This window comes from Silurus meridionalis, chromosome 12, assembly GCF_014805685.1.
Source record: "Silurus meridionalis isolate SWU-2019-XX chromosome 12, ASM1480568v1, whole genome shotgun sequence".
NCBI lineage: Eukaryota > Metazoa > Chordata > Actinopteri > Siluriformes > Siluridae > Silurus > Silurus meridionalis.
In genome coordinates this window covers 17,755,639-17,777,824 of record NC_060895.1, presented here as the reverse complement: position 1 = coordinate 17,777,824, position 22,186 = coordinate 17,755,639, and the positions used below count along the sequence as shown (strand labels likewise).

The window sequence follows — 22,186 nt, the reverse complement described above, 5'->3', positions numbered from 1 at the left end:
AGAGCATCTCCAAAACCTGCTCTTGTGGGGTCTGCAGTGGTCAGTATTTATCAAAAGTGCTCCAAGGAAGGAACAGTGGTGAACCGGTGACAGGGTCATGGGCGGTCAAGTATCACTGATGCATGTGGGGAGTGAAGGCTGGTCCATGTGGTCCGATCCAACAGACGAGCTTCTGTAGCTCATATTAGGCAGGTGGTTCTAATGATATGCCTTATAGGTGGCTATAAATGTATGGCTGATCCGTGAAAGTATCAGTATAATGCTCATTTATGGAAAGTACAAAATACCAATGCAAATATAAATATATTGTATCTGTTTGTGTCAGACTCCAATTAACACCTATTTAATTGAATCCTTTTATAACAATTATATTTTCTATAAATTTATTATTTTTTTAGACCTGAATTCTAACTAATTGTGGTTTTAAACACACTGGAAAGATTTTTTTCTCATTATATTCCTACAAATGGGCAACCCATGACATATTCAATTCTCATATTTATAAAAATTCAACCTAAAAAAAAAAGCATCTAATAAATTATATTATATGTTCGTAAATCAATGTGTTAATTGGCTCGTTGTTCTGTCGTGTATGCCAAAAACGTATTTTGATACACCAGATCAGGGTTTACTAGCACTAACTATAAATGAATGCCAGATCTCTTTTTGTATTTATTACATAGTCTTTAACGGTTGCCAGTTTTGGCATCAGAATTATATTTATACTGTTCTGGAAAACTATAATAAACAAAAATCTCTAAAATTGCATAAAAATGCATTTTGAAAACTGCATTGGATTATCATTATCATCATGATCATCATCTTTATTATCACCATCATCATCATCAACATCATTAATATTATTCAGCATACTGCCATGAGAAAGTATGCCAGCATACTTTAAGGCATGTGTAGCACTAAATCTGTCAGTCGTACACATATGCGTGCAAACACACACGTATGTTTGAGGCTCTTGCCCAATTTAAAGTCTTTCACAATCCTTCTTGGTTTTTAAATAGAAAGTGGTGAAAGAACGTATTCAAAATAATTGGCGGTCATTGCAAATGAGGTTGCACATATCCGCACTCTAAGGTTTCCCCTAAACCAGGTTCAATGTGCAATTACTAAAGAAATTTGACACATTTTGTAATGCAGGAACTCACTTTACTTGAAATTTAGGAAGGAAGTCCACACACAGTTGTTGCCCTTACAGAAAAATCATGAATCTTGTGTTATCATAACCTTTTCATGTGTTTATTCAAGTATTATGGAATGGCATGAAAACTAAAAGTAAATACATGAAAAAAGTAAATCATGCCTACAAATATTATGTAAAATAACCGCATTTCGTTGCCTTGTACTTGTACATGTGTAATGACAATAAAGTTGAATCTAATCTAATCTAATCTAAAAATGAAAAACTTATGAACAAAAAATCACCGGAAAATAAATGAATTAAAAATGTTACATTTACAGTGTTAAACAAAAACATGTAGAACAAAATACAAAAATGAATCAGATTTAAAGCATAATAAATTATAAGCATGTCAAGAAAATGTGAAAGTGAAATGAAATTAATCATACATAAAATAAAATCGTTTCATTTATTGCAATAAATTGCTTACTTAAAGGCATTTGGTTTATGTTCAGAGGCGAGAAGAGGAATTTGTGGTTATGCTTTTTCAGCATGTGTAAATATAAGAGTAAAAATGACCAAAATTGCATTGTACTATTGGCATTGTGGCTTTGTATTTCTACATGGAAGAAAATCAAAAGTGCACCCATGGCATGCTTTCTTTTAGTGGAAGCATGGAGAATTTCTTGTTTGTGGTAATCTTTTATAAGCAACAGATGCAATCGACAGAAATTAGGTTAAGAAATACAGGATTTTTTCCTCACAGTTTTATGAAATGTGCTTTTTTTTTGTTAATGTCTATACTCTTTAGATGCAATGACTTGGCAATTTTAGCTTTCCGTAATGAAAGAGGCTCTTTAATGTTACTCAAAAGCTCCACTGTGATTTTGGATTTATACATCCAAAAGGTCAATTGCAACTCATAGATCAATTTATAGAGCCGCATCAACAAAAGGCCTTTGAGAAATAACATCGCCCACTCTTTGTGTATAAACAGGATTAACCCTGCACCATTTGTACGGCAGAGATTTGTAAATATTTTGATTAATATTGTGGAAATATAATGCATCCTGATTTAAAAATTGGTAAGTGGAAATGCATAAGACTTGACAGAATAGTTAAATAGTAATAAAACATTTTCAGTGATAGAATAACTGGCAACAAAACATTTTTTTTTAAGAAATAATTTTATTTAAGGATTTTAGTACAAAACAAGAATCCATTCATTTAAAAAAATTAATAAATAATAAAAAAGCACATATGGTAAACAAGTATGGAATAAGAAGTGTTGCTTCAGAAAGGTTCTGACTGTCCTTGAAAACAGGTGACTCCTTTTAGAGAGTAAGGGCCCAGAGAGTTAAATCCACACAACATCATTGATCAGTTGGGTATAATGATATGGATCACGTCTTTGAGGTATTAGGTAGGTATAAATGTAAAGGGGATTGGTATGTATGTGAGTGAGTGTGCTAGATGTGCTAGTGTGGGTTTTATTGCAGTGGATGAAATAGATCGCCGTAGGTTGTGTGATCGAGATGTTTGATGCTGAATAGCTTGTGTAGTCGTCCCTCTTCTCCTCTCAATGGGTTGTGCGTCATCTGCCTTCTGCTCTGCTCTCAATAGGTTACTGCTCGGTGATCTGGCTTTTAAGCATGTGGCCAAGAGCGGCCCACGAAAACATCACAGAGATAACGTATAGTGACGTCATGGAGATAACTTACAAGTTCACTGTAAATTTCCCTCTAGTGGTGAAGCATGGACCTACAACTAAAGGGAAAGGCTTTCCTACATATGGTATTTTTAAATATTTATAATTTCATGTGGACCAAATAAATAAATAAATATTTAAATAAATAACCATAAATAACAAATAACAAAAAACACTTTTGTAAAGAAACAATACAGTGGTGCACTTTTAAAGCTCTGAAGTCCGTTCTTTCAGTAAGACAGTGGGATTGATGTCTCCCTCGCCAGAAGGAGTTGAATTCAAGTTAATCTTTGCTAAATTGAAGACCTTGTCCTCAGGCACTTTGAAAGACACCATTGGACATGGTCCTTTAATATTCTGGCAGACGAGCTTCTTCAGAGTGGCTGTGTTTAAGATTTCAAATCCCACTTTGCCACCGAATGTACTGGGCATCCAGTACTCGGGGGAGCAGATAGGATTACCCATCAGCCCTTTGAGGGAATAGGGGGCACCCATCTCGACCATAGTCTCTCCGAATACAGCATTGTGCCTTGGCTTCTCCACCAGAAGACCAGTGTAGAGCTCTACAGAGTTCACATCTCCATAAAGACTCTTCAGATCTGCTGCAAGCTCTTTATCTCCTAAAACACAACAGAGAGAGATTTAGACTTCAGATTCATATTCACTCAGTGCTCCAGCAAAGCAGTTTCTCAACATCCATCTTTATGTAAACCAGTGATTATGAACTCTGAAATAGCTAACTACTAAGTCATATCATGAAAACCAATGCCTCACCTGTCAGTTCTTCAAAGGAACGGTATGGCTGCATGTTGAAACGCTTCCTGTAAGCATTAAAGGACTGATAACGCATCTCTCGGCTGTGCTCTAGGATTTTACTAGCCATTCCTCTCACGCCAGCAGGCAAATTCCTTCCACCAGATATCTGAAGAGAAACAATAACAAAGTCAGATTTCAACTGAAAGGATTAAAAAGTATTTCAACCTCAAAGGATTTTTTTTTTTGCTTAACCTCAATTTAAATACCTCTGTTTCAGTGAATAAAATATTATATCAGTCCAGATTTCCTATGACTGTAATTCAATTTAATGAGATTGATTAAGATGATTAGATACTGACCCTGCCAGCTTGTTGCTTGCTGAAAGACGCCACCAGGTTGCTGATACCGTGCTGTGTCACTATGGAGTTGTTGAAGAGGAACTGGGGGTGATTATAGACCTGGTGCTGGATTTGAAACGTGTCAGGCATCAGCGGGTGCCAGTGGTACAGCGTGTTGAACTCAGATGCAATGCGGTTCTGATACTGAAACCTCTCACTGAAGAGGAGCTCAGGGTCGAACTTCAGCTTGAGGTGGTAGCCACTCAGATGCTGAACGTAATCCTCGATCACAATTTTGATGGTCTCACCTGAAGGAAATCGAATATTGTATTTTTTTTATGCTTGTGTTTTCTAGCTCTATTTATTTTTTATCCAGTTTTGTATATAGGTGGGTACAGTCTAAAATCTTTAAAAAGCATCTCAGAGTTTTGCTTACCAATCAGTATAAGGCGTGTTGTTTGGAAAAGACGTTCATCATCCCAGTCGGGATGCTCTTGCTTCATGACGTCACACACACGGTTGTGTTCTCTGAGCCAGATAGTGGCATACATCATGAGGCCAGGGATGAGACCAAACGCCTCATGGCCCACTGCGAATCGGATCTCTTCAGGAACATGGGGTGGGTAGTGCATCTCGACCTGAACGTCTTTAACCAGAGGGGGGTACACCTCGCCATCTATCACCTGAGATCACAACACACATCAGGATCAAGTAAAATGTAAAAAAAAAAAAAATTATATATATATATATATATATATATATATATATATATATATATATATATATATTTTTTTTTTTTTTTTTCACTGAGATCCTTGAGATCTTTTTGGTTGTCTACTTTTGATTTTTAAAATGACTTTAAACAAGGAGATACCTGATATTTCAGTTTTCCATCTTTGAAAAGTCTCAGTTTGTGCTGTCTGTCCATATTGCCTCCGTATACGTGACTTAAATCCACCTGAAACACCGAACAATAATTAGAAAAATTACTATAGAAAAAATATAATATTAATACTTTATTAGTACTGGTTATAATATCACCTTGTATAAAAAATATTGCCTAAATAAATGAATAGAATTGTGCATGTAAATTGAACTTACTCCATGGCCCAGGGCTGAGGTGAAGGCTGGTCCTTTCTTAAAGTCAGATTTGAAGAACTGGTGGGTGAAATGCTGGGCGAAGAATGCAAACATCAAGCTTGTACCCTGTGGGTCAGGAATGAACTTCTGTCTCAAGAGGACTTTCTCCACCACCTCCTTAACATCAGGAAGAGCTGCGGTGCCGGTCGATGGGCAGTGTTTGGGTAATGGGGGCAGTGTACGAGTAAAGTAGGATATGTTGGAGTATGCCTCCCAGTTTTTGTAGTCATAATCAGCGTTGTAAGTTGGTGGACTGTCCACCAAAGTTGACCTGGCTGTAAATGATAAAGAAAAGTATTAAAAAAAAGAATGAGTCCCTTACTTTTACCTAATTAAAATCTTTTGCTACCCTATGATAAAACCTCTGATCAATGTCGCTTTATACTTATTTACATATATCAGAAAAAAATAATATAAATTCACTCAAAAATTGGAACAAAGCCTACATGTCAGGACGTAGCGCATCAAAGCGTTCCTCAGAAATGAAACGTTATTAATGATGTCCCATATCCATTTATAGTGTGTCAGCAGGTAGTGTACAGTGCCTGGGCTTGGCTTTAGAAAAGACTTGATCCACGTGAAAAGTTCCGCTTTAGGGGAAAAAAAAGGCAGAAAAAAGGGAACAGCGTTAGGATCATGTGCTTCCAAATGTAACAGACTTCTGAATGCACATATGAAGATGTGTACTTACGTGTGGTGCAGTTCTGTCCGTGGTATCCTGTCCTGGTGCAGTCACACTCATAGGCATCTAAACCTTTGGATAAACACACACCCCGGTTCTGACAGGGCTGTGAGCAGCAGGGATCTGCTGTAAGACCTGCAGGGAGGAAAAACAGTGTTTAATTCACTTCTGCAATGGATAGTTTTGAGAAGGAACCTAGAGAGGATGAAGAGGAGAAGAAGAAAAAGAAAAAGAGAAAGAATACGAAGAAGAACACAATCATTAGTCACAAATATAGTGTGTGTATATAATGCAATAAAATTGGAAAAATGTTAAACTTACCTCCATCCAAGAAAAAGGTCAAGCTTCCAAGCAAGATAAGGCAAATTACTTTCTTATTCATTCCAGAAATCTCCAGCTATTTCAGACTGGTGTGTGTAAGCCCTGAGTATCTTAAGCTTTCTGAACCTCGCAGTGCTCCTGCCCTCCTTATATACAACTTGGGGGAGTTTTCGCTGACGTCAGATGACGTATATTCGCAAATTGGGTGGTTTCTCTTTTTTTTTTTTTGTCGACAATCAGCTGTCAGGTTTTCCAAGTAAGCTGAGAAATCCATCTTTCTATCAGACTTGAAGGAGTGCGCCACAGTGTGGAAGTGTTGTATATGTGACTACATTACTCTAAATAATCATCATCATTACTGCCATCTGATAATAAATGTAGTCAGTTAATTAATTAATTATTTAATTAATTACTCATCGATTTAATAAACTTTATACGTTTGAAGGTTTCTGGTTGACAAAACCGATTTACTTACATGTCATTAAAAAAAAAAAAACGATATTAAAGAATGCGAATGTAGTGCGGACGTGTAAACGCGATGTAATGCCGAATTTCTATTCAATTCAATTTTATAGTTTTAGACATCGATAAATAAATCATAAGAAAAAAAAAATCTATGGCGCTCATCCTCATCTGGGTGGTACCAAATATCCATTCATTACAGTTTTATCATGGTTGAGGTGTACTGTTCACTGCTTTTACTTTTTAATATTGATTAGTGTGTGTGTGTGTGTGTGTGTGTGTGTGTGTGTGTGTGTGTCAACTTCAGAGTGTAACTCACAGTTTGCTGTATTAGTCAGATCCTAAACAAATTATAATGATTCACACATGTATCTGGTAATAAGGGGATTTGCTCAATTTAAAGGTAAAAAAAAAAAAAATATATATATATATATATATATATATATATATATATATATATATATATATATATATATATTAAGAGTAATAGAAATATGAGTAATGTGAAGTAAATGGGATTATACCTTCCATAAATCAGGAGTATAAATTGCAGTCTTCCATACAGTAGATGCGATATGTAATTATATATATATATATATATATATATATATATATATATATATATATATATATATAATAAGTTAATTCAATCATGTGTTGATACTAATCCATTTATAATGCTGCCTTGTCTCAAATCAAGTGATATGTTCCTATCATTACAGCTCTAAGAAAATGTATTATACTTCAATATATAAATCAATATTCATATATATATATATATATATATATATATATATATATATATATATATATATATATATACTTCAATATATAACTTTATGGCCACCGATCAGGCAGTGTTGGTCCCCCTTTTGCTGCCAAAACAGTCCAGACCTGTTGAGCATTAACAGCATTAACTTTTTCAGCAATTTGAGCTACAGGAGCTCGTCTGCTGGATCGGACCGCACAAGCCAGCCTTCACTCCCCACATGCATCAGTGATCCTTGGTCGCCCATGACCCTGTCGCCGGTTCACCACTGTTCCTTCCTTTAGAGCACTTTTAATAGATACTGACCACAGCAGACTGGGAAACACCCACAAGACTTTTGGAGATGCTCTGACACAATTATCTAGACATCACAATTTGGCCCTTGTCAGACTCTATCAAATCTTTACGCTTGCCCATTTTTCCTGCATCTTACACATCAAAATTTAAAAACAAAACTGCTGTATTAGATATATATCCCACCCACAGTTGCCTTGATGAATAATCTGTGTTATTCATTTTACTGGTCATAACATCATAATATTATGCCTGATTGGCGTGATGACGTAAAGCGCAATGTTATTACATGACAAAGGAAGTATAGTGCACATGGAATTTGGCATGACTAAAGAGTTACACAACTGGAAGTAAACATTTCTTTAGAAAATGTAAATATACCAATTTTTTTTTTTTTCTAATTGGTAAATTATGTTATAAGTCACGCTGACACCATTGGCTTTCCACAGTGGGCGGGGCTTCAGAAGGTTGTCCGATTCACAAGTTTTGCCTCTTTCTCTCTTTCTCTCCTGAGCTGAGACACAGAGAGAGAGAGAGAGAGAGAGAGAGAGAGAGAGTTGAAACAGAAGAGCATTCCGCTCACACTCATATGCTTCTGCCCTGCGGTGAAGGTAAGCTGAACGGACTGCTTTTTTTTTGTTTTTTTGTTGTTGTTTTTTTATATACATTAATTTTCAGCAACAGAAACAGTTTTCTCAGTCGGACTTTGTAAATAGTAGAGCTAATTAAAATAAAGTTTAAGAACAACTTTTCTCATTGAATTGGAGTTTGTTTGGTTTGTTTTTGTCCACTTTGCAGGACTTCACTATTTCATGTAACATAAAAGTAAAAAACCGGAAGATATGATTTAATTGGCTTTCTCGATGTTTGGGGAAACACGCATGCGCGAGAATTTAATGTATTTGTGGTACAGGCGACTGCTGAGTGGCGGAGACTGGAGCTACAGCTGCAGCACGTACAAAACCTCATTATCATAAACATAATCAATAAAAACAGCGCTTTTTCTTTCAACAAACACGGTGCACGACTCTTTGGTTTCCTATTGATTTTATTATAATCATACTAAAACCATTACCCAGGTATGAGGTCTTGGATTCTAAGTATTGTATATACTACAGTCATTACACATATTTACATACAGATTATTTACTTATTTTACTTTAATTTCTTAACAACTTTGTGAAGTTAATCCAAATAATTTTCACAAGTCCACAGATGTTTTCCTGAGATAACACAACATGGAATACAATACTGAAAAAAATGACAATTTGAATGGAAAATATTTTTTTTCCAAAAAGTTACATAAAGCTCTCTGGGAAAGTAGTTATAGCACCTACGCTGTGTGTGATGTTAGATAAAGAAGTTGAATTGTGTGCTTTTATTACCTAGTTTTTACAATTTTATTGATGGGTACAATTTTATGAAGCACTTCCCTAACACCCAAATATTTCTCTTTAGTTGACAGATGCTGCCCAAGACAAACAGAAGCCTTTCCTGACATATAAATGTGTTTCCCTACGGTGAAACTTACATTGCTGCCAGGATGTCCTCCATAGATCCTTATCAGTACATTATAGTAAGTATAGTTTTGGATTTTGGAGGCAGTGATTTGTTTTTTTATCTTTTTGTTTATAATTTTTACCCAATACATTTTGTATTATTTTACTGGAAATGTGATGTTCATACCATTTAAAAATGGAAATATTTTGCCACGAATGGGCTAAAATGTGACTTATATTTACATTACACATTATTCAACAGTTTCTCCAGACTGCATCAGCATTACTGTATCAGTGTATTATGGGTATAAAGAAAGTATAGAATTTGTTTACTTTAACAAACCTTAATGTAAATTATGTAAAGATCTTATCCAGATCTATAAAAATCCAGTTCAGTTGTTTTTGCAGGTACATGAACGCAAACATGACATCAGTTGTTTCTCTTGGGTGGTTTCTCCTGTCTGAATGTCTCTTGTGTCACTTGTTAGTCACTGATATGAGTCTTTTGTGTTGTCAGGTTGAGCATCAATATTCTCACAGGTTCAAAGTGACTGTGGTGAGAGCCGAAAGTGTCACTAAAGGAGCGCTCGGGGACTTGCGTGAGTGTAGACTTTGTATTGTTCGCTCCAGTTTTTACAGTAAAATGTTGCGTATGGTGAAGGACATATTGTGTACATTGTGTTTGTGATCAGTGGACACACCGGACCCATATGTAGAGCTGTCCATTCCCACTGCTCCCGAGTCGAGAAAAAGAACACGGCACATCGACAATGACATCAATCCGAAGTGGAACGAAACATTCGAGTTCCTTCTGGACCCTCAGCTGGACAATGTGCTGGAGGTGATATATATGTCACTAAATATATTTCGAGTGATTAATTATCAGCTCTAATAGTATTAAAAGTAGAGCACAGCAGATACATTTTCACTTTTGGTTAGTCAGAAGGTTTCCTGTCATTTCCTGTAATAGATGATTTGACAGAAGTCTCGTCTGCATTATATTAATACGCTGGTTGTTTCTATAGTAACAGATCGTTCACAGAGACTTGTATAGCACACACTCCCATACAAGTATATATTTCATATATTTATGCTGTGGTATAGCCACTCAGTTTCAGTGATGGCTCCGTCACACCACCACAACATGAGTATTTTCATATGACAGCACACATTTTTGTGTTTTACTCATTTCAGATATATATATATATATATATATATATATATATATATATATATATATATATATATATATATACATATTCCAGTCGGGTAGCACCGGTAATGTGAATTATTAACGATTTAAGTCTTTCTCACCTTTCAGATTACATTAATGGATGCCAATTATGTCATGGATGAAACTCTGGGCACAGCTACATTTTCAGTCAACAATCTAAAAATAGGACATCTAGAGATGGTGACTCTGTCTATCGGCAAGGTAGGCTAATGTTCAGATTTTACTGTTTCAATTGGTATAGCAGTCCTACATCAGGAGTGAGTAAAGTTGATTATTAGGTAATTTCTCCCAAATTTAGTCAGTCAATAGGCATTATTGGAGTCTGACATTGCTGTTTCAATCAATAAATGAACTGCATGACTAAATCATGACACATTCATTTTAAAACATGTTATTCACCCTGTCCGACTTGGTTTGTGCCTTCTGATGTTGTATCGTATCATGTTATCTATAAAAGTTTACAAAAGGATATATCTTAAATATACAGCATCTATTTTAGAGACAGAATGTTTTATAGAGACCCTTTTTTATGCCCAAACTGTTCAGAGTGGAGAGGAAATAGTGAGTTAGTGTATTCTCTTATGGCTACATCACAAATGAATATACAGCTGCAGTAATATGGTTTCTTTAAGAATATGTGTAAGATCTTACAAATAAACACTGTAGCTGGTGCTGGTGCTGGTACATGTGCCTAAAAGTCTCAAATCTGACACTGCCGAAAGCTTGTGTCTACACATGGGCGTGACTGAAAATATCTTCTTCACTGTGTTAAGTGATAAAATAACACAATCTTGACAGTTAATCAGTAATATTTATAGCTGGATGACATAAGAGTGGTGCGGAACATTGGGCGAAGTAGGAATGTCGAGAAATAACACATTCAACACTATGAAGTATGAATCTGCAGTTTTTACACCAAACAGGTGGTTTATCTAAACTTCTCTGCTTATATTCTTTCTTGTGGTGAGTGAAACAGTTAAATATTTCATTAAGCACCCATTTGGCACAAATGTTTGCACTTATTCCAAGTGTGGTTTTTCATGATTTTTTGTCTGACAGCTGATGGTGAGGTAGGGAAGGAAATCAAAAGCGATGTTAATAATATCAATGAGAATTTGCCGTGATTTTATTTCATTTCCTGCTGTTTTTCCAGTGGTTTATGTCGCCTTTAAAGGGCCGATCATTTATTATAATTAATATACCATGATTTCTTTCTGCTACTACCAATAATGCGACTATAATGCGAGTCAAATAGTAAATGAATATTATTTCTGATCTCCAGACCATGAAAGTGCACCTGGAGTTGTTATTGGAAGTCTGGTAGGTCCATCAGCCTTTTCAGAGATCTAAGGCTTAGTATAACATTTTCAGCAAGCTTGTGTCACTGTGTTAACATAACATCATTTTTTTGCTGTAGTTCGTCCACAGACCTGCGCTTCAGTATGGCTCTGTGTGATAAGGAGAAGATGTTCAGAGAGACACGTAGGGACAGAGTCATGCTGGGCATCAAAAAATTCCTAAACATGGAAAACCCACGCTTCCTACCCACCTCACAGAATGAGGTAAGCCCTAGACAATAATGAGCATGTCTCTTTTTTCCATGAGGGAGCGGACATATTGCCCTATTTCTAACAGTAAATTTCGCATTAATTATTACCATGTCTTGTCTGTGTCCAGGTTCCCACCATCGCTATAGTGGGATCAGGGGGGGGTTTCCGAGCCATGGTGGGCTTCTCTGGGGTGATGAAGGCTCTTTATGAGTCTGGAGTGTTGGACTGTGCTACTTATGTGGCAGGACTTTCTGGCTCAACATGGTCTGTTAATGAATCTTTATCGTTTTTATTTATTTACTTTCTCCTTTTACCAACTTCTTTATCCAATCCTCATTCTTCAGCTCTTATTTGAGCTCTCCTCAAAACTTAAAAAAACTTCAGCCCCTTCTTTCACTTTCGTCAGTTCCTCTTTCACTTTTGTCACTTTGCACGCACAGTATTTGCTTTTACTTGCACGTTTACTTGCATCGAACAATGAATAACTGTACAGAAACCGGTGTAATGTATCATGCACAGTATACACACTCACTGTACAGTCAACAATAGACATAAATGAATGCAACACATAAAGACAATCATGTGACACTCTCCGATCATTTTTCCACAGGTACATGTCTATGCTGTACTCACACCCAGAGTTTCCAGAGAAAGGCCCCCGAGACATCAATCAGGAACTGATGAAGAGTGTGAGCAGCAGTCCACTCAAACTGCTAATGCCACAGCACATTAAACGCTACATTAAAGCTCTGTGGAAGAAGAAAGCAAGTGGCCAGCCTGTCACTTTCACCGACATCTTCGGTATGCTCATCGGAGAAACGCTTATACCGGGGGTGAGGAGGCTATACACACACACACACACACACACACACACACACACACACACACACACACACACACAAATGAGCACATAAACATAGAAGCTTTAGATTTGAAGACTATATGATCAATCACACACCATTTCATTTGGATCAGTCATTTCTCATGTTTTACATGCTTGAAACAATTCAAATAAAAATTCAATTGTTAAATAATTCTTGGTTAAAAATGTGATCATCCGACTCTTTCTTGAGTCTGAGGCTCACCTGGAGTATTATATGTAATCTGTGCTGATATTAAAGTTACTCTATTGTGGATAGCAGCTGCTAGTTTGTGTTAAGTGTCTAATGAGTTTACTTTACACAGGTACTCTGAATACACGTGATAAAATGTGATGACGTCAATACACACTATCAACAGAAACAATGCAACAAAAAAGAAACATGCAAAATAACAACAAAAAGTACCGTTTACACCGTCATATAATATTCATAATCATAATTTAAAGTTTATGACATTTTTAAATAGATTACTAAAATAATTTGTGTCCGAAACAGAAGTTTTGCCTTCAGTGATGGTGAATAGTGACTCGCACACCTTATTGTCTTGTTCTTTGACACTTTTATCAAAATATTCTGGTTGATTGCAGGAATTCAAAGAAATACCACTTGGTTTGGTGCAGAGAAAAACTTTCCATTGCTTGAGGGCAAGTATGTGCATTAGAGGGTTAACATGGTAATGTTTAATAAGATCTAAACTGGCAACTGTGGTCATATTATCTTCACAAACCTGACTACAGTGCCAAGCACTCTGATGCAAGCCCATATCTCAACCAGCAAAACACAATGTCCTGCTCTGACATGTTCCTCGACATGCAAGGTTTGAATACGATAAATCAGGCAAAAGCCAGAAAAGAGGACCAGGGTTATGGAAAGAATTCAAATGTTCTGATAGTCTGTTTTTCTGTGTGTGTGTGTGTGTGTGTGTGTGTGTGTGTGTGTGTGAGACAGCGGATGGACACAACACTGAGCACCTTGCAGGACAAGGTGAATCATGGGCAATGTCCTCTGCCTTTGTTCACCTGCCTGCACGTCAAACCCAACGTTTCCGAGCTCATGTTCGCCGGTAAGAGCAGCCGTCTTTCATTTTAATCATTTCAGATACATCGTTTTTTTACATTTTTTTGGTCCATAATCACACAAAACATGAGGCTTAATCTATAGCCTTTCCCTGACTGAATCCCCAATCATATTCCTGGTACTGCCAACAAGTCATACATCAGCAGGTGCACCTCATTTCCATCATAGCTATTAACTCAAAACTATCTTGGATGGTCAAAAATTCTGCATTTCATTCAGTTGGATTTGGCTGTGGGTCCAGTTCATGCAGCAGCAAGGCACCCGCCAAACACATTTGCATAGATTTGTGTAGCATGCGGCAGATATGCAAAACCTGCTCATGAGCATCACTGGTCTATCGAGATACTACTGAACTGTCTTAGTGGCAGTAGCTACTCTTTCATCTAATGCAGTGAAACTGCAAGGCTATAGTTTCCTACAGCTGACAGCTTTGACTAAACAAAGCAGACTATCGGAGGACAGAATTTCTAATCATTTTAAAGATACAGTTGTTTTATTTCAAGGCGTAACTAAACTGTAAAATGTACTGAAGATGTAAACCAGCTGCAATTTCCTGTTGTGGTTCACATTTTTTTTTTCTCATAACAGACTGGGTGGAATTTAGTCCTTATGAGATTGGCATGGCAAAATATGGCACTTTCATGGCCCCTGAGCTGTTTGGCAGCAAGTTCTTCATGGGCAGCGTTGTGAAAAAGTATGATGAGAACCCACTTCACTTCCTAATGGGTAAGAGGAAATAACACATGAAATGTGAAGCTGTGTAAACTTTCAAAAGCTTGATTTACATCATCCACATTTATACTCACCTGATGTCCCATCCTTCACATGCTAATGAAACTTTTTTTTCTTCACATTTTTAGTTACCTCAAAAATTATTGCCACCTTTCATGAGAATAGGAATAAAATAGTAAAACAAATAGAACATAGTAAAAAGAAAAAAACAAAACAAAAAAAAACAATAGTAATCATAAAAAAGCAATGAATCATCTTTCAGCAAAAGTCATTCTTGTTAAAACATGCTTTTAAAATTCTTTTGTCCTTTCCAAATCTGGCAAAATTATTGGTACCTCTAAAGAATGTTTGAAATACAAAGAAATTGTATGACTCAAATGTTTAGTGTGATAAAAAGAAAAAAAAAGACGAAGGAAAAAGTTTTTCCTTATGTAAATTTTTCAAAACAAAAGAGCTTTTAACCTCTATAGGACAAATAATGGATATATAAAATATATAAGCAGTTAAAAAACAAACTAAAAAAACACCAAGCTCAAAAGTTGCAACAGTAAATCAAAAAGCAAAAAAGAGAACAATGAGTAGGATGATGCAGACCCTAAATTTTTTTTTTTTTATTTGTGTTTTTTAAATACGGTATCCAAGCCAAATACATTACAGAAGGTCAGCATTCACAGTTATGATGAAATAGCACATTTTAACCCCTGGCAGTTAAAATATTAGCATTTTATCAGTAATTTTTTTTTTTATCACTAAGCAGTCAGGCCAGTGTTTTATGCACACTTTTCTTCTAGGAAAGGTCTCCTATAAGTGAGATACCTGAACAGGGTGGGATGGAAAAGCTCTGAATAAATATAAAATCGATACAGAGAGCGATGTGTTTGTGTTTGTTTTAGGTGTATGGGGCAGTGCATTCTCCATCCTGTTTAATCGAGTCATTGGAGTGAAGGAGACAGCTGGATGCAGCAGCACTATGGAGGAGGAGCTGGGTAAGACTTGGGATCTTCAGCTTTTTATGACTTTGCAGCTGCTTGGCTTTATTCTCACGGTAAAAACGTATATAATCTATAAGTGAAGTTGGTACTTGTGACTCGTTTAACAGAACTCATAGAGGACATGTAGATGGTCCTTACTAAGAAAAATTATCTTTTTTATGAACATTTAAGAGGCAGAAGATTAAAGGTAGATTTAGGTATTGCCTTAATTAGCTCCAATAAAAACATGGCAGTAGCATGCTCTTACACAGATAATATAGCACGTGTGTGTGTGTGAGACTGAAAGCAGTCCAGTTAATAACTTTCTGTCTCGATTCTTTGGGCGTACTTGTAAATGACACCTTTTTTCTTTTATACACAGTGTGTGTGATCACAGTTATGACTTCCTTTCACCCTCTTACAGAGTAAACTCGAGTTTAGAATGTAATACACTTCCCACACACACACATAAACAAACTTATGTACCATTCAAATTCAGTAATGTTTGAATCAGTAATGTATAGCGCTACTGTATCAGTATGAGTTTTAGGTCATGTGGGCCGTGTAGATATTCACACATTAGCAAGCATTGCTCACATCGGTGATGTCATGCTCAATTCCTGCTTGGCCATGTATTGCATGGCCATGTATTTTCTGGGAAGTATGCAATTTCCTGACTTATAATTATTTTTTTAATGATAGAATGGAAACCAAACGAAAGAAAGAGCCTAAGTAAGAGCAGGAAATTTCTAACCAGGTAATTCATTTTAAACAATTTAATTTCTTTGTACTTTGTTTTTCATGCAGAGCAAATTAAACCTGAGCACATTCTTGGAAATGACACAACCGATAATGAAGAGGAACTACGCAGGAGTGAGTCCTTTCATATACTTCTCTCGTTGACGCTTCGACAAAACTAACTTGAGATACACGTTTACTGAGCCACAGTGATTAAATAAATAAACATTACATTTTAGCTGGAATTCTTTTTCTATTTTTTCACTCTCTGCTTCCTGGTTTCTCGTCTTACCACCGGTTCTATTTTCTCTCCTTACTCTTTCTTTAACCAATTCCTTGTTGATTTTTCACCGTATACATATATTCCTGGTTTTCTATCTCTTTTTCTCTTCTTTGATTACATTTTCTGTCTCCTGTCTCTTAGTGGGTACAGAGTCTTCCGAGGCGGAGGAGGAGCGGCAGCGTAATGCTCAGGCCAGCTGGGTGCAGCGGATGTTCACCTCTATAGTGGGCGACACGGTGCTGTTTAACACACGTGAAGGTCGGGCAGGAAAAGTACACAACTTCATGCTGGGCCTGAACCTAAACTCTATGCCTTTCACACCCCGCCATCCCTTCCAGACACAGCTCTCTGTTGAGGACGAGGTGGACGCAGTCACAGGTACACAAACTCACCTTTTATACATTAGCTGATCAGGTGCAAACTCTTCAGCTTATTTAGCTTATTTACATATGAGAATTCATCCCCTCCAAGATAAAGGACCACTTATGTTATGCAGGCACACGTGCCTCTTTTGAATGCCACTGCAGGTTTGGCTTAAAGCACTGATTTGTGCTGCTTTTAGTTTGCAGCACTATATAAAGGCCTGTTTCTGTGAGTCAGCTTTAGTGCCAGTTTTCAGTAAAACTGTGGTGAGGAGACAATGAAGCTCATGTTCTGCCCTTATTCTGAAACATAAGTGGAATTTTTCCAGACTACTTTGGAACTTTAGTAAGTAGTGTGTAAAACTGCAGTCTATTGTCCTACATGTGTTTGGCCAACTTTAGGTTTTGCTTCCTTTAATTCGCAGTCCCTTCATGTTGGTAACTTTTTTTTGTTAAAGATTGTCTTGGAGATTTTAAGGAGACTTGTAGCTTTCTTTTTCATGGTATCAATGATTATAAAGGAAGGTTGTAGTTCAGTGGTTAAGGCTCTGGGTTTCTGATCGGAAAGTTGTGGGTTAACGCCCCAGTAATGCCAAAGCTGCCACTTTCGTGGCCCTTGAGCAAGGCCCTTAACTCACTGTGATCCAGGATGCTGTAACATGGCTGACTCTGTGCTCCGACCCCATCCTCCTACTTTGCAGGAATTTTTTTTTTTTTCCTAGATCCGAATGAGTTTGTTCACATTTATGAGCCTCTGGATGTAAGGAGTAAGAAGATTCATGTGGTGGACAGTGGTCTGACCTTTAACCTGCCCTACCCCATAATCCTGCGACCCCAGCGTGGCGTTGACCTCATCATATCTTTTGATTTCTCAGCAAGACCAAGTGATTCCAGTCCTCCCTTTAAGGTTAGTATAGAAATATGTGGATTTGGTGCAGAACGGAGAACATGATTCTGCTATTGATAACAGTAATGGAAGAGTAGAGGTGATAAAAAAATCTAGAATGGAATATTAAAAATAGGATGTTGTTTTGGACAAATAGTGAACCTGCATTTTATAAGTAATTTATTATAATTCTATGACTGCTTTAAACCTTTAATGTGATTCTGTGGTATGTTTACTCCCAGGAGCTTTTATTAGCTGAGAAATGGGCTCGCATGAACAAGTTGCCTTTCCCCAAGATTGATGTGAAGGTGTTCGATCGTGAGGGTCTGCAAGAGTGTTACGTGTTCAAGCCCAGGCCAGAAGACAAACAATGCCCTACAGTTATTCCACTTCGTTCTGGCCAACATCCACTTCAGGGAGTTCAAGGCTCCAGGTGAGGACAAAAAAAAGAAATTCAGTACAGTAATGTAATTCTGTAGTGCACTATTAATAAATAGCTTCGCTTAAAGTGCTTCAATTAACTTATAAACATCCAGTTACTTGAAAAAAAGAGTAGTGTATAAATTATGAGTAGAAAGTGTATTAGTTATAAAGTCATTTTAAGCAGGTAGGTACTTCTTAAAGCACTTCTTAGCAGACGGTGTGTCCTAACATAATGAAAAAACAGTTTTAAAATCATTTTCATTTCCCTAATTTCTCCTCACTTTGCTCACCTGCCAATTCCCACCCACGGGCCGCTCTCTCTAATCACGTGACATCTACCATGCAGGTTAACACGTGCTACCGTTCCATGTGACGCCAGCCAACCACTTTTTTTTGTATCCTTATGCTCTGTTAAAGGGCAGCATTAAACAATCACTGAAAACACAGGCTGCTCTGTTCTGCCTATTTAAACCTCAAAGACACCCACGATTGGTTAGCATCATAGTGCTTGACAAGGGAGAGACAATAATGTCATCTGTCCAACCCCAAGAGCAAAGCCATTTTACTTTATTGGCTCCCGGCTATGGATGGCTTTGCCATTGTTAGATTTAAACTTGTGATCTCTGAACAATAGGGTGATCAAACTTCTGTTGCATCACTCGGGAGCCACTGGATAATTTAAAATAAAAAAAAGCCGTGCTTATTTCATTTAGTCAGATTTCTTTAAGTTTACCTCATTATCCGTTCCGTTCATTTTCCAGTTGCCTGTTCAGCAACACAAGTATTATTTCCAATTTCTTTCTGATATCATCCCTGTATTTTAGAATGGCTCTGTATTACAGCTATTTTATTGTAGTGTAGAATAGCTCAATATTACGGTTCACATTTGTCAGTGGAAAGAATGAACATATTAGAATACAACCAGTAACTTCTGACGTTTGTTCATTGTTGGTTGCTAACCCGTGTCCTCTCTGATCATTGATCAACAGTTGATATAATTATGTTATGCATTCAGCTACTCGACATTGTCAATGAAATGCATGTCTTTTATGTTATTATTCTGAAGGAGTTCCCAGGGAGACAGATAAGGAGAAGGAGTTTGCTGACTTTGACATATTTGACGATCCTGAAACCCCGTATTCCACATTCAACTTCCAGTACTCAAACCAGGCCTACAAACAGCTGCATGACCTCATGGAGTTCAACACACTCAACAACATCGAGGTCTGTTTTGTCTGTGGTTTGATTAATACTCTATATTACCACCACCACCACCACTACTACTTCTACCACTGCTAATAATAATAATAATTATAATAATAAGAATAATAATAATAACAATAAAGTTTAGGTTTGGTTTAATACAATTTGCAGAATATTAACTGCACATAAAAAAATGCCAACACATTCTTTTCCAAAATCTCATTGTAGGGATTGCAATTATTGATTTCTGCTGCTCTAACATCCCTCCCTCCCTCCTCTCTCTCTCTCTCTCTCTCTCTCTCTCTCTCTCTCTCTCTCTCTCTCTCATTTTTTCCCGTCACTTTGTTGTGCAGCTCATAAAAGACGCCATCAAAGACAGCATTCTCCAGAGGCGGATGAACCCGTCACGCTGCAACGTCTCTCTTTCACTCAGTGAGATTGAAAACAAGAAGTTCCTGAAACGTGGCACTGGTAGTGTAAAAAAGGACACGCCTAAAAGATAAACACAATGAGTGGATAAATCACAGTCTTCACTTCCTGAGAGTTTGGATGTCATTTCAAAGTTTGTTGGAGTCTTACGTTAAAATGAAAATATGTTAAAAACAGAAACTGGATACTACATTAAGGCACAATATGTGAAGGGTGTTTTATGAACTTTTTCAACTCCTTTAGCTTGTGCTGTTATAGTTTACATGATCTTGTACATTTTCCTACTTCTTTAAAGGTTTTAATAGTCATTGAAAAAAGGACAGATTGTGTTGCCTGTGCACATTTGTGTGAACAGACTCAACACACAGACTGGATTTGAACAGGATACGCCATTACAGTGTCCTAACCCACTGTCCAAAACCACACCATATTCTCAAGGTAGTACAAACAAAGTGCCCACCCAAAAGAAAACCCACAGTGCACTCTGGTATTACTTACATATAGATATCTGTAATGCACAATGGAGATTGGCTTCAATTTGTATTTTATGAAGATCCTTTCTTTCAAGATGTCTTCCAAGTATGGATATGGTTTATTTTTTTTAAATAGCTAAAGAATACTGTATATTGTCTACAACGCACTGACATCGGTTTACAATTACTCAAATATTTCAGTATGAAATATTGCAAAACATTTTAACTAATACAGTTAAAGGTCATTTATTTAGAAATTGTGCATCCTGATAGTTTTATCTGGTCAATGTTTTATGACAAAACGTTTATTTATACCTTGTCTAAGTCTAAAACCCTTTCTATGTTGTTTTTTTATTTTTTATTATGATAACTCCGGAGCTAGGCTGTGCAGTTTGCAGTTGTTTTAAGACATCATGCTGATTCACTCCCACACTTAACATTTGTTTTTTTAAAGCTCCATAATGTAGATTTTAAATTATCAAAAGATAAAATTGCACAGAAGCACATTCCAGCCTGCCTGAAAGTGTTGGCATGATGTGACATGTTGCCTACACATTGAAATCCAAAAGCCTTCTATCTGATCAATTTTCTTTCTGTAAGATAATTTCTTCATACTTGTAAACTGTACTTTGGAAAGTGGTCACACTGAAAGCGTGGATGAGACGTTATGACTATGACCAGTTCCATCAGTAGTTTTTTTTTTTCTTTGTATTTTTATTATTATTATTATTATTATTATTATTATTATTATTATTATTATTAATATATGTGTAATTCATGTGTCAATTTCTGTGTAACTCTGAACTGCAGATCAGTCTTGAAAATAAATATTTCTGAATTTTTTTCTGGTTTATTAAAAATATGATTTATTTATACAATGCCTTTCCCACCCACTTTTGCCTGTATTCAAATTTTTTTGTGTAGCAACTAGTCCATAAGAAATTCCATTAATTGACAAATCTTAAATATAAGATGATTAAAAATCATTATTAATCTATAAAAGACACTATTTTATCAAGAATATTCTTGTAATTATTTAAATTGCTTTGCTTTAATAAAATTCCAGTTCAGTCTGGATGAACAAGAGAATGGACTAACATCATTTCTTGCTTCTTTGCAATAACAAACACAGTGTCAGAGTCAGGCCAGGACTCAATCTCAGGTCAGAGGGAAAAAGAATCAGACATGCTAAAACATTTCAAATTGACAAAGGTATCATAAAATAGTAGGAAAGAACAGTATGGTTTACTTAAGACAGGAAAGGCTGGCCTTAGCAGCACTTACTGAGAAACAAAGCAACTTTCATACACATACATTATAAGACACAGGAGGCAGCAGTTACAAATTTATCAGCCATTTGGGAATCCATATAGAGAACAAGAATGGGGCCTCTACCGAGCATTTTTCCACACACTGGATGTGTGTGTGTGTTTGTGTGTGTGTGTGTGTGTGTGTGTGTGTGTGAAAACATTTTCTGTGAAATGGAGCTTTATTTTTGCTCTCTGAGTCTTCTGCTGTCTCATCATTTGGGCTTTCCCCATTTTTTTCCAAGAAACTTTCCAGCAATTTTCGTTTTTGTAGTTGTCTTTACTAGGGCTACACTGTGGTCTTAATTTATCCGTGCATAGAAAAAAATTCGGCAGAAACAAGTGCAGGAAAATGGAAAAAGCCAGAAGTGGTCACTTTTTTAATATAAGACCCCCTGCAGACCGCAAAAGTAATCTGTACCGGTCATTGGCCTGGTGGTTGGGGACAGAGAATCACTTTCAGAGTTCACTAAACCCAAGTAGTATTATTATTATTAACAACTAAAATCACCAGGGCCATTGTGATATCAATA

At 36.6% G+C, this 22,186-nt stretch overlaps 2 protein-coding genes across 2 annotated transcripts; one reads left to right on the top strand and one right to left on the bottom strand.

Annotated features, from left to right (window-relative positions):
* Window positions 1-2,303: 2,303 nt before the first annotated feature.
* ptgs2a (prostaglandin-endoperoxide synthase 2a) lies at window positions 2,304-6,210 on the bottom strand. The gene is made up of 9 exons (XM_046863470.1): window positions 6,081-6,210; window positions 5,769-5,894; window positions 5,524-5,667; window positions 5,039-5,352; window positions 4,812-4,895; window positions 4,374-4,620; window positions 3,959-4,245; window positions 3,618-3,765; window positions 2,304-3,463 (listed from the first exon to the last, which is right to left on the bottom strand). Exons 1-9 carry the CDS (start codon window positions 6,139-6,141, stop codon window positions 3,051-3,053), a joined length of 1,824 nt encoding a protein of 607 aa, XP_046719426.1. The 5' UTR covers window positions 6,142-6,210; the 3' UTR covers window positions 2,304-3,050.
* Window positions 6,211-8,088: 1,878 nt separating this feature from the next.
* pla2g4aa (phospholipase A2, group IVAa (cytosolic, calcium-dependent)) lies at window positions 8,089-21,189 on the top strand. The gene is given in 19 exon segments (XM_046862593.1): window positions 8,089-8,216; window positions 9,064-9,181; window positions 9,622-9,703; window positions 9,797-9,945; window positions 10,426-10,539; window positions 11,621-11,658; window positions 11,756-11,900; window positions 12,016-12,152; window positions 12,499-12,721; window positions 13,718-13,832; window positions 14,435-14,572; window positions 15,472-15,564; window positions 16,357-16,422; window positions 16,712-16,948; window positions 17,655-17,839; window positions 18,061-18,204; window positions 18,206-18,251; window positions 19,308-19,465; window positions 19,798-21,189. Coding segments are annotated over 18 exon segments (2,253 nt in total). The 5' UTR covers window positions 8,089-8,216; window positions 9,064-9,148; the 3' UTR covers window positions 19,948-21,189.
* Window positions 21,190-22,186: the final 997 nt, after the last annotated feature.